Source organism: Daktulosphaira vitifoliae, unplaced genomic scaffold (genome assembly GCF_025091365.1).
Source record: "Daktulosphaira vitifoliae isolate Bord-2020 unplaced genomic scaffold, ASM2509136v1 Scaffold_5, whole genome shotgun sequence".
Lineage (NCBI taxonomy): Eukaryota > Metazoa > Arthropoda > Insecta > Hemiptera > Phylloxeridae > Daktulosphaira > Daktulosphaira vitifoliae.
In genome coordinates this window covers 837079-851158 of record NW_026099576.1, presented here as the reverse complement: position 1 = coordinate 851158, position 14080 = coordinate 837079, and the positions used below count along the sequence as shown (strand labels likewise).

At 26.5% G+C, this 14080-nt stretch overlaps 1 protein-coding gene across 4 annotated transcripts in view; it reads right to left on the bottom strand.

Moving 5' to 3' along the window:
• LOC126908092 (putative neutral sphingomyelinase) overlaps window positions 1-10266 on the bottom strand; it is a 25440-nt gene extending 15174 nt beyond the window's left edge. For 2 of the 4 annotated variants that reach the window (XR_007704702.1, XM_050689969.1), the window contains exons 1-3: window positions 10006-10266; window positions 9755-9928; window positions 6393-6576 (exon numbers count right to left, since the gene is read on the bottom strand). Coding sequence is in view for 3 of the 4 variants with exons in the window: in XM_050689969.1 (XP_050545926.1) it covers window positions 6393-6576; window positions 9755-9928; window positions 10006-10037 (390 nt within the window). In the remaining variant the exon portion in view is untranslated. The remainder of the gene's footprint in view (window positions 1-6392; window positions 6577-9754; window positions 9929-10005) is intronic. The other 2 variants (XM_050689970.1, XM_050689971.1) reach the window with 2 other exon arrangements.
• Window positions 10267-14080: the final 3814 nt, after the last annotated feature.

Sequence of the window (14080 nt, the reverse complement as noted above, 5' to 3'; positions counted from 1 at the left end):
AAAAAAAAAAAATCAATTTTAATAAATTCTAAGCGAGATATTACTATTTAAAGTTTAGGGGATTTAACAAATAAAACAGTAGTCGGGTAAATATAGTATCGTTATTATTTAGTGTACCAATAAGAAGTGGTAGCGCTTATCGATTTACGGTTCATAACGTTCTCGTCTGTAATGATTTTTTCTTAATAAACCCTAAACTTTAGAGACCCGTGGAGCGCTTAATATTTAATAAAATAAAATATTTTTTTTACAAAACATTTTTTTTTTTATTAAACTAAATATAATGGTATAAAAAAAAAATAGTGTTGCCATTTGAAAATATGAAGTTGACACTATTTTTAAGCAAAAGGGATGGTGGTAAAAATTTAAATTTTCTCGTGAAACAGCTCATCAAAGATCCATAATGATTAAAAAAAAAAAATTGTTTATAACTCTTATATTTTCAGAGATAATTCGTGAGGCATAGTTAGTCAATCACCCTGTATTGTCATAATTTAATAATGAAATATTACGTTTAAGTTCCGGTAACTTAGTTTTTAATCCTCTAACATTTTAAATTGTTTATTAGTTTGATTTACATACTTTGAATAATTTACAATGGATGGATATGACCTTCGAGGGGAAATTAGTTTTTTTTGGCTAATTGAGGAGATCCGTTGATGTATTTTATGAACCAGTTTGCTTCACCCGCATTTCGTTTTTGGATTAACTCATTGCGTAAGTTTTTCATGTACTCTCGTTGCATATTTGTCAAATCTTGGTTGATCCATATGCCTTGCCNCAAATCTTGGTTGATCCATATGTCTTGCCATTGAGTTTGGTTTCGTAATCGATTTTTAGCTTTGAGGACGGTAGTAACATCTTCTAGTGATGATAGTTTAATTCATATTGGACGTGGTTTAGAATTAAAATTTCCCAGCCGTTTACTTTTGGTAACTGTAATATTTACATTCAAGATTTTTAATAAATCGTTCACTAAATGATCCGTATTATCGGAATTTTCCTCGAGTTTGTCGGGTACTTTAAATATTAATATATTTTTATTTCGACGGAGTCTATCAAGTGTTTCGTTAACAGAGTTGTAGGCTGATGGGTGTGTATTTAATGAAAATTTTTCAAGTCGGAGATTTTATTTTTTAGTGAATCGAGTTCCAATTGTAAGTTTGAATTATGTTTTTTAAGGTTGGTAACTTCGGAGTTTAAATTGTTGATGGTATCTTTAAAAGATTTGATAGACGATTCCATTGAAATTAATTTTGTATTTATGCTTTTTAAACCTGAATCTTGTGAAGTAATTAAGTTCCAAACATCTTCTACTGTTATTTTTTTTGTGATAGAGTTTGAATTCGATGAATTTTGTAATTTTTTGATAGGAGTATCCTGTTTTGTTTTGTTATTGGACGAATTATCAGACATAATTAAAAATATTGTGGTTGAAAATTGATTATAAAAATTATATTTATTATATATTAAGAGAAAAAAAAACGTTAAATGCACGCACACACGTCTTACTCGGATATTACGTCAGTATATATTCAAAAAATGTTTGTAAGNAAGGCCGGTACTATGCATTATAAATGCATTTGTGTGTATGTGTGAGTTTATTTATTTATAGTATCATTTAAGTGTAGTGTATATTAATATACAAGGGATAGAGTAGGTAATTGATTTGACACTATATTGTTTAAACCCAACTAAACGCTAAATTGTACATTCCCAAACAACAATCATATTATGTCAATTGTCACCGGAATTTCTGGTAATCTTTTTCTTTTTCTTTGCCTTAATCCCAGCTACTTGGGGTCGGCCACTCTTATCCTAAACTTCCACTTGACACGATCTCCCACATCTTCTACGCTCACATCAGCTGTCCTCAAATCGCATTCAATAGCATCCCTCCATCTCTTTTTTGGTCTTCCTCTATCTCTTCTTCCTTCAACATTCATTTCTATAACTGTTCTTACAGCTTCCGATTCTTCTCTCCTCATAGCATGACTAAACAATCTAAAACAACACCTTTACNACAAACAGTTTTTATTGAAAATTATTGTATCAAGCCCTTTAAATTTTTATACACGTAAAAGTAAAGCAAAATATAACTTCTTTATTATTTTTATAATTTCTCCGTTTAAATTACAATATTAAATATCAATTTCATACTAAATTTAATAATTATAATTAGTATATATTAAAATATTATATTTTAAAATCAAAGAACTACTAATCATGATATAATTGAAAAAATAAGAGTTGATGTTGCTTTTGGAATAATCCACCAATTGCCTATTTAAAAAATAAAAAAAATTGGTTGGGAATTTTTTCTGCTATTCTCCAAAATTACTCCTTCGTTGACTAGAATGAATCATTAAATAAAAAATTTTATGAGAATTAAAACAATGTTATTTTTAAGATTAATATGCAGTCAGAAANTTAAAACAATGTTATTTTTAAGATTAATATGCAGTCAGGAAATTTTATAATTACTATTTGTTGTAAATTTATCAGAAAAACTCATTATTTTTTGCAATTTTATCGTAATAGAACACTTAAATAGAAATCATAATATCATTTCTAAGTAATTTTTGGTATTTAAAAAGATTAAAAGTTATGGTAATATATTCAATTTTTTTTACTATAAACTTTCATATATCTTTATCAAAAATTTTTCATCAACTATAAAGAACCAAAAAAATAGGTTAAAATTGAAAATTTGGACTGATTATTTTTAACATATTAAAAATCAAATCAGTAATAATTTGAAAACAAATTTTTTAATTATTTTTTATATGTAATTAGTAATAATATAAAATATTAGAACTAATAGATAAAGTCTAATTGCAGATTTAATAACAACGCGAAAATTTGATTTAGAAAAGTATATTTTTGCTTCTGATGAAAGTTCTTTGTAGTCCAGTGCATTTTTTTATAGTAACAAACAGTTTTTATTGAAAATTATTGTATCAAGCCCTTTAAATTTTTATACACGTAAAAGTAAAGCAAAATATAACTTCTTTATTATTTTTATAATTTCTCCGTTTAAATTACAATATTAAATATCAATTTCATACTAAATTTAATAATTATAATTAGTATATATTCATATATTATATTTTAAAATCAAAGAACTACTAATCATGATATAATTAAAGAAATAAAAGTTGATGATGCTTTTGGAATAATCCACCAAATTCCTACTTTAAAAAAAAAAATTTGGCTAGGAATTTTTTCTGTTATTTGCCAAAATTACTCCTTCGTTGACTAGAATAAATCATTAAATAGAAAATTTGATGAGAATTAAAACAATGTTATTTTTAAGATTAATATGCAGTCAGAAAGTTTTATAATTACTATTTATTGTAAATTTATCAGAAAAGTTCATTATTTTTTTGCATTTTTATGGTAATAGATAACTTAAATAGAAGTAATAGTAATAATTTCCTAGTAACTTTTGTTGTTTGAAGAAAAGATTCTATAATTGAAATATTGAGAACTTAATTAATTTTAATGATTTACTTTAACTAAATGAACCAATCAAAACAAAGTTGTTAAAAAGATTTACTCAATNCAAAGTTGTTACAAAGATTTATTCAATTGAGCGTATTATAAAATTTGATTATAATTGTAAAAATCCATTATTAATTCAGGAGAAATTAACAATCATTTATTTTTAGAAATGATTTATATAACATGTTAACAAAAAATTTGGAATATTATAGTCTAGTATATGCACACACAAATAGAGTAAAGTATTATGAAATTACAAAGTAAAATGATTTAATTTTGTAGTTGAAACCTATCATATCAAACTTGATTCGTTAATAAATATTTTGAAAACATTAGAAATGAATGATTTTAATTGTCTGTATGGAGAACATGGGATAAGTAACTGTTTAATTGATAAATTAGAATTTTTTTTTCAATTTTTGAGGGTAATATCTTCAACTAGATACGAATTGTAGTCATTGGACGTATCNGTTTAATTGATAAATTAGAATTTTTTTTTCAATTTTTGAGGGTAATATCTTCAACTAGATACGAATTGTAGTCATTTGACGTATTGTTGATAAAAGTAGGTCAAGTTAGAGCAAAGAAAATAAATGATAGTCACAAAAAAATATCTTCTCAGCTTTGCATCGAAGCTAAAACTTAAAATATAGTAAAATAATTTTAATACGAATAAGAAATTTCTTCTTACAAGGGGCGACTAAAGTGATGGGATCCTTGATCTTTATTGAAGTTATTGAATCTAAATGAGATAAAAATCAAACGAGTTAAAAATTTATACTAACTTAAAAAGAATTAAGAAAAAATGCAAAAAATTCATTGCCATACGCGGGTTGGAACCTCGTACCCCAAGCGTGTAAAAGATAAGTTTTACCAACTCGGCAACCGTACGTCGATGCCGTCAGTTGAAAAAATTGGCTATTTAAGCTAAATTAAATTTCAAAGTTATTTTTCTCGACTTAAAAGAAGCAAACAAATTTAAATAAGTTTAACTTTCTATGCTATATTAATTTTTTATTTATATAATATTTATGAAAATCTGTACTCCCCTTGTCAGGTATTTTAAAATAAAATAAAATACAAAACCCAGAATTTTAACACAAAAATAGCAAATTTTTGAATACGGTAGTCATTTTTACCATAAAGACAAATCCAGAGGTCAAATTCTTTTTTTTTTCAAATTAAAGTATATTACATAAGCTTTAATTTAAGATATATATAAAAGTGTCAGTATTTCCGGAATACTTTCAAAAATTAAATTGAAAATATCTTAGTAACAATATGTATGTTTAAAGTTTTGACCCCCCTTGTTAAAGGGATATGATCCGATTTACAAAAAAAGCGTGCCAGATGAAAGGGGAATATAAATATTTATTATAAAAAAATAATAATATTGATCCATACATTTTTCCAAAAGTTATATAAAATATAAATTAAATAATATAACATATAAAATCGAGATTTTTTTCACGGAAATCGTACGTTTTTCTTTAACTTTGATGTCCGTTTTCACAACGAAGACAAGTCCAGAGGTCAAATTTTTTTTTTCAAATTAAAGTATATTAAATAAAAGTCTTTCCGGAACATTTTCAAAAGTTAAGTTGAAAAAGTTCTACTTTCTATACGCATTTTAAAAGGTTTGCACCCTCCCTGTATAAAGGGAAATGGTCCGATTTTAAAAAAAAGTATGTCGAATNTAAAAGGTCCGATTTAAAAAAATAGTATGTTGAATGAAAGAGATATATATAAAGTATTTATTATTAAAAAATAGAATTGATTCATTCATTTTTTAAAAAGTTATAGCATCATAATGTTAAGAAATGTGAAATATAATATCAAGAATTTTTTTAAAAAAATAGCATATTTTTGCATAGGGTAGTCATTTTCACCACGAAGACAAGTCCAGAGGACAAATTTTTTTTTTTCAAATTAAAGTATTTTATATCAGCTTTAATTTAAGATATAAATAAAAGTGTCAGTCTTTCCGGAACATTTTCAAAAGTTAAGTTGAAAAAGTTAATTTTTTGTAAAAAAGTTACCATTTTGAGCACCCCCCCTGTATAAAGGGAAATGGTCCGATTTTAAAAAAAAGTATGTCGAATGAAAGAAGTATATATAAAGTATTTATCATTAAAGAATAAAGTTGATTCATGCATTTTTTAAAAAGTTATAGCAACATAATGTTAAAAAATGTAAAATATAATATCAAGAATTTTTTCACAAAAATAGCATATTTTTGCATACGGTAGTCATTTTCACCATGAAGACAAGTCCAGAGGTCAAATTTTTTTTTTTCAAATTAAAGTATATTACATTAGCTTTAATTTAAGGTATATATAAAATTGTCAGTCTTTCCGGAACATTTTCAAAAGTTAAGTTGAAAAAGTTAATTTTTTGTAAAAAAGTTACCATTTTGAAACCCTTCCTGTGGGCTGTTAAAGGGTCAAATGTTCACAAAAATATATAAAAAGATAGGTAAATATCTAAGGTATCTATAAAAAAAATATATATATTGATTGGGTTATTTTTAAAAAAGTTATGGCAATTTTAAGTAAAAAAAAATGAAAAAATATCGAAAATTAGCGATTTTTAAATTTGTAATTTTTTGGGGGATTTCCCCCGTTTACGGGGAACGAGGGAATTTTTTTCAATTTTTGAGGGTAATGTCTTCGACTAGATACGATTTGTGATCTTTTGACATATTGTTCATCAAAATCGGTCCAGTGAGAGCTAAGATTGAGATGTTCACAGACACAAAAAAATAAAAAAAAAAAAAAAAAAAAACATCATAGTAAAATTAATACCTTCTCAGCTTCGCATCGAAGCTAAAAAAACATAATAATAAAATTATGCTCTGTAATAGTATGAAATGTGTAAAATTTTCTTACATGAGTAGTATACACATTGACAATGAGGCCATTTATATTAATACAACATAATCCAATTCCTTTTCCACCAAACCAATCTCCATGAAACAACATATGTAAATAACCATTTAAAAGAAATGAATGGTAATGAATATCAATAATTGGGTAATGTGACATTATACACATTCCTGATCCTAACATTCCACTAGATAATAAATAAAAACATACACACGTATTTATATAAACAAACAGATAATTTTTGTATGATTACTCTAAAGTAATGCCATGCTGGTAATTCTAGGACACCCATAAAAATGCCGGTAAAAAAAAGTGTCTATAGTTTGGATCAATAAGTAATAGTAGATAAGCAATAATCTATTAAACCATAATTTTATGTTGTTTAAAAAATATTCTAAAACTAAGTACAATGGTTACATAATAATTTTCTTAGAATAAAAATGTTCAATATAAGGGTTTTAAAATTATTTTTACTATTTCACTGTTAAATTTTATTAAGATATATAGAATTCAGACCTTTATAATTAATATTAACTATAATTTTATTACTACTATACCAGTGTATAGCATAAAATGTAAACATTTTCAGGACTTATATTCATTATCTATTTTAATGAACTTTAATCTTAATCTTGTAGGGCACACCCCTACTCATCAATATTTTATCGTTATAGTCTGTAATTTTTCAATATACAGAGTGTCCCAGCTTGTTATGACAAATTCTATAATTCTTACATTTTTGATTAACTGAATATGTTTTGTTAATTTTTATTTTATCATAACTTTTCCAGGCTTATCATAGCAACCTCTCCCAAAGAAGAGGTTTTCTTAACGACTATTACTTAAGGATGGGTGGTTAGTCTATAACCAGAGAGGGGGATGGCAACTCTAATTACCAAATTGATCACTCGCTCAGCAAATGATGCCATCTGTGATCGAGTTTTGGACCCAAAGCAGTGTATTTGTAATATAGTTTATCATTTGTAAAGTTGGAAGTAGAACATTTTTGTAATGTTTGGATTGATTGTAATTTCCTGAATTATTGTTACTAGACCAGGAGTTAAATATTTATAAACATTTTTGAAAAAGATTGTATTATTAATTTTGTAAAAAGAAAAACAAAATATTTTAGTATATAAGACGAAATGGAATGAATTGTGGAGAAGAGAGAGGACCTCGGGAACACCGAAGGTAATCTCTTTTCACGCAGTACGTTTATAACATTAAATTTTCATTTTGTCTATTGTTTTATTGTGTTTTAAGTGTATCTTTATTTTGTTTGTTTTATATTGTTTAATTATATCTTTAATAATTACATTTGCGTTATTATTGAACTTTTATTACTTAAAGTTTTTTTTTTTTTTTAATACAACATGTGTTAAGCACTGCTGCATTATTGACTCAACCACACCATTTGTATCGTTTTGTTACTTAATTTATAAAAAACTTGTTTAAGTATAGAAATAAAATAATCTTATAACAAAACAGAAAAAGAAAAAAAACGATTTTTTGTTAAAATTACTCCATTTTTCAAATTTTTTTTCTTAGTAAAAGCACTTAGTCACAAGACTCACCCGTGATTGTTTTAAAATGTTGAGATTTTGAGAAAAAAAATGCTTGCCAGCATTTTAAGACTTAGAGTTTAGGGTTTTTTTTTTTTTAAATCCACTCACATATTTTGAATAGGTTATAGTTTCATTTTTATGCATATATATATATATATATATATATATAGACTCTGATTTTGTAGGTAATGAATTTTTTACTTTAGTTCATATTTAATACATGTTATAGTTGTCATATATGAATTGATTTGGTTAACTATATTTTTGTTTTTAAAATTATTTTAACATTTTAAGTTTGGTTTATTAATTATAAAGATACTCTTTGTCAATTTTTAATAATATGTTAATAATACAACATTTGTTGATATATTTAATCAAATTTATTTTTATATATATCTTTTGTTTGAACTTTGACTTTATAATCAACTTACTGCTGAAATGTACTTTTTCCACTTTGAACTTTTTTTTTATGTCCAGGCAAAGTTTATACTAGGATTCAATTTTACATTTGCACATAGCAATATATTTTGTATATTTTATCAAGAAATGTTTGATAAGTTATAAATCAAATTCAGCATGGTTATAAATATATAAATTTGTACATACATTATCAGAAAAGTACAGTATTAATAATTTTATTTATCTTATGTATAATACATAAATCTATGAGTTTATCATGAAAATTGGGATTCATCTATGACAACTATACTGTATAATGTCAAATAATAGTAACCAAAATTCTTATAAAAATTGACTTTCTTACATAGTCCCAGGAATAATAGCCTGCTGAATTTTTCTGTAATTATTCTATAATATTAATACGATTATTATAACTAGAATATTATTAATGATTGTGTATACCAGGGGCATATTTAAGGTGAATTTAGGTGATTTCCTCCCTTGAACCAGCTCTATGAATATTTTTTTAAGCCAACTTCTATGAAAAATAGCTCAAATGACCTTTATTTTGATTATCACTTTGATTTTTAGCAAATAAATTTCTATAGCATGTTTATCAAAGTAAAAAAATTTAAATATGCCCTTAGTGAATACCTCAGTAAAAAAACATCAACCCATACATTTTACTAATTTTTCTTTTTGAATTTTTATGATTTTATTAATTAAATTTTTAATACATTTTTGTTACACTGATACTGATGTAATATTTTTCGTACAAAACACTTATTGTACCTGGCATAGGCAGATACTCTTACTGGAATCAGTAGTTATAAGGCCGGCCCAAAAAGGCTTACGCGCCAAAGACACATGAGGCTTGTAGGGTCCCAGGTTTGGGGGAGAGCACCAGCTAGGCAAAGCCTAGTATGATAAAATATAAATACTATTAGACACAAGTAATAATTACTTAAAAAAAAATAACATATTTGTAAAATAACCATTTTTGTTAGGGTTATAGTAGCATAATAATATTATCAAGGTAATAGACACACAATACTAAATAGTTTTTTGTATTTAATAGTTATTGTTTCTTGAACTGTACTCTGAAAAAATTTTAAAAACCCTCCTAGTAAAAATAGTTAAAAACTTTAATAGTCAATTATAAGTTAGAATACAACATGTAATACAATCATAATAATATGATACTGATTAGGCCACCTAAGTTTCTAACCTTTTATTAAACGTTAAATTAACTAAATAAAGATTAGCATGGCCCCTGCGAAATTGTGCTTATCTGTAGTCTATGTAAAATTGTTATTGGGCATCGCCCATTTGAAATTATAATAAATAAATAAATAAATCAATTTAGATATACTTTAATATAAAAACATAATGTGATCAAACCTATTGAAGTAGTGTGAATGCTTGAATCTTTCTTTACAAGTATTTTTTAAATGTTCGAAATCGTCTTCACACCATAACTCTTGTAAGCACACAATATCATATTTATTATCAATAAGTACTTTAGCTAATTTTCTAATACGTATTGAGCGATTTTTTCCAAAATATTTCAGCCCCCTAATATAAAATAAAAAGTATACATACAAATACAAATTTATAAAAGAAAGCTTAAATTAAAGATATTACTTCCTTACCAAACGTTAAGTGTGAATACACTCAAATACATTTTGACTATAGACTAAATTAAAAGAAAAAATTATATAGTACATAAAGTGTTCTCTGGTTATCACAAAATTTTATTTTTCAATAGAAAACTTCTTTTTTTTAATATTTTATTAAATGTATTAATTGAATAAAGGAATAAAAGTTTAAACTAGAAACCTACTTAATAAAAACTCATTAACAACGTGATAATATTATTAAGTTATTGTTAACAAAATATTTGATAACAGAAATAGTTTTACAGCACGACTCAGGAAGATAACATCAGAACACCATAGACGCTCGCATAGTAAAATAAATAACGGAAAACGGATGTCAGAGTTGTTATGAGTGATCATTGAGAATTAATCACTTGTACAAAATATGTAACAGATTCCGTAGAGGGGTCAGTTGTGTTCTAAGGAGTACAATAACAGATAAATTCAAATAGCACGCCTAATGCGTGTCGACAGTTTCACAGAATGTGGTATGGGTAGTATATTGTTTGCACGAGGGACACTCGTTTCGACCACCGTCGAGTCGGACGAATAATTGTAGTCACCTAGTATGATACGATTACTCAGTTCAAGTAATCCGATAAATATTTAATATTTAGGTAAAGTAGTAGTAGGGAAAATGAATATTCCAATATTCGCCAAATAAATAAATATACTTTATTTTAACTTGTTAACTGAAAATAATATGTAAGACTTGTTAGATCAATCTAAATAATGAAACCAGCATTTTTATTCATAACAGTTTATTACAGAAAAAACATGAATTCTTAAAAACGTTCTAACTACTCTTCTTTTTAAAACAATAACAGCCTATTACCAATGATAATATATAATGCTAAACAGTGTAGCCACCTTACAAATACAAGAATGAATTTATTATTCAAACAAAATGAATATAAATCAGAGTTAGGTTTTAAGAGTAGACACTCTCAAATAGTATGGTATGGGTTCTAAAATTGGATTTTTAGGTTTTGATTTTCGTCCCTGGTATTGCATTATTGAAATTATTGTTTTTTAAAAATCTCTAAAACAAAAATTATTGGTTTTAATAATGATGTTTTCTGTAAAATTATTGCCTATTACTAAATCCTAAACTTCCATTTGATTATTATTGCTAATCAATTTGCCGAAGTACCTAAATCAGCTTTTGATTTCCTTTTCCTCATTTCTTAATTACATCATTTTTATGAAATAAACTAGTTAAATATATACGTTGCTATTTGAAATATAAAGTTGACACCCCTATAAGTATAAGGGATGATTCAAAAAAGTAATTATTAGTTGATAAAACAAGAAATATATCTTCTTCTTTTTCATAGCTGATCTTACTGCAGTCATACCTGTTGAATGGAATAGGTTATGTAATTAAAAGATTTAGAAATTATTTGTAATATAATAGTATTTAATATAAAATGTTAAAACATATAATATAAGAGATGTACAACGGCAACGGGTCACTTTACTCGATAGACGGTGAAACTACGACTAAACTCTAAACATGTATACAATAGGCTGCATTGAGTAAAACAACATAATCGTAAAAGGAATGTGTCCCTTTGACCTTGTACTATACTAACATAAGTAAAAATACATTAAACTGTTATCTTAAATAATATTACTGTACCCAGTGTGTTGTTTAATAATATCAACAATAACCCTCACCTATTTACCACCTTGATTTCTCTTGCTTCCACTTAGTTTCCTGCTTACAACAAATATTAACTTTGTTAACATTAACTAGAACGGAAATGTGATCTCTTTTATTTAATCTTTTAATAAAGGATTGCTCAAAGTATACTTTGTAGCGTTGGTACCATGTTACCTACCTTCATCCCCGTGATTAACAACATTTAGAAAAAGTAGGTTATATTATCTTTTTGTTACACATGTAATGATCTCGTTACCTTTTTTAACTTTTAAAATAAAAGCAGGTATATTTAATAAATATTTTGTGATGTTCTTTAGTTTTAATAAAAATAAATAATATAAATAGCCACAAGTGGTGACCACGACGAGACGTTCTTTTTTTTTACGTTTTTAAGATTACAAATTACATTTTTAATTATGACTGACGAAATTTCCAGTCCCAAAAGCAGGGGCGTCATTTCAATTTTTATTTTTTGGGTGTGCAAGATTTCAAGTAGGCCAATTTAAAATTTCATCAGGCCATATAAAAATAGATATGCCTACTTAAGTAAATAAAAAAACCCAACCCAGCACAGTGGGGTCCTAGCATAGTTGGGACAAGTAAAACTGATATCTGACAGTGATTGAAATCACTATCATAAGAAACGCTTCTATGCAAATCTGTAGATAGTATTTATTTTTAAGAAATTGTTGGATTATTCCAAAAGTAAAATAAACTCTTATTTTTTGTTCTACATTGACTCTCATTTGCACATAAAAAATAGGTTGTTACAATTGAGTTCTGCAACTATACAGTCAGTATAGTTGCAGCCACCGACTAGCAACCATCACTCTGAAGATGGACTCTGCAATGAGTCCGAAACGTCAGAACTCAACTGTAAACATGGATATATCCTCAAGCACTTCAAGCAACAAAACAATCCATGAAAGTTTTAACACATTCATAGGTTGTTACAATTTTTTTTTTTTTTTTTAACTTTTAATACATTTTAATACATAAAACAAGCTTTATTTTAACATATATTTAAAAATCGCAGTATTCCGGAACATTTTAAAAAGTTAAGTTGAAAAAGTTCTATTTTTTATACAAAATTTAAAGTCACTTTTCTTAACTTTGAGGAGGTAAAATAATCAAAATAAGTTTATATTTATATTTAATGTGGAATGAGGGACTAGTAGATTTATTAGTGAGAAAGAGGTATTGGAGGCTGTGGCATCAATGAAAAAGAATAAAGCAGTAGGACCAGATAAAGTTCCAGTAGAACTATGGAAAATATCAGGTGGTATTGGCATAAAGTGGTTGAAGGATTTTTTTAATAAAATCTTATTAGAAAAAAAATTCCAAAGTAATGGAGGAATAGTATTGTGGTGATGATATTTAAAGGTAAAGGAGACATACAGGAATGTGATATGGGGCGGCTCATGTGAGTATAGATGATGTGGGAAGTCGTGTCAAGTGGAAGTTTTGGATAAGAGTACTCGACCCCAGGTAGTTGGAATTAAGGCGAGGAAAAAGAAGAAGAAGAATATTTATATTAAATGTTCGTTGGATTTATGCAACTTTTATAAAAATTGTTGGACTCATTACTATGGCAAACCCTTATAAGATATTTTAAAATAAACAAAAAAATAGCATATATTTTAACTACAGCAGCCATTTGGATAAAGAAGACAGGTCATCGGGACAATTTTTTTTTTTTTAATTTTTAGTATGTAACAAGTTTAATTAGAAATATGTTTATAGACGCAGTATTTCTGGAACATTTTTCAAACTTAAGTTGAAAAGTTGAGTTTTGTAAAAAAAGTTGTTATTTTGAATCCCCCCTTTGTGGGAAGGTAAAGGGTTAGATTATCATAAAATTGATATACAATGTAAAGAAAATACGTAAGGTGTTTATATAAAAAAAAATGCGGTGACTACCGTACTCTTAATAACCAAACAGTACCAGACAGTTATCCAGTCCCACATATACATGATGTATCATCCATGCTCCAAGGCACGGCTTGTTTTTCTAAAATTGATTTAAAAAAAGCATATTATCAAATTCCGGTAGCTCCTGAAGATATTAAAAAAGCAGTTAGTGAGTAGTGAGTACTCCTTTCGGATTATTTGAATTTATTTGTATGCCATTTGGATTACGTAATGTTGGTCAAACATTCCATAGATTGATGTACAGAGCACTGAATGGATTGGATTTTTGTTTTTATTTGATTTTCGATTTGAAACTTATGGATTGTTATTAAATGTTACAAAATGTGTATTTGGTGTTGAACAAATCGACTTTTTAGGGTACAGTATCTGTAGCTCAGGCACTACACCACTACCTCAGATAGTTTAAGCCATTTTTGACTATAAGAAACCAAGAACAGTTAAAGAACTAAGAAAATTTTTAGGTATGATCAA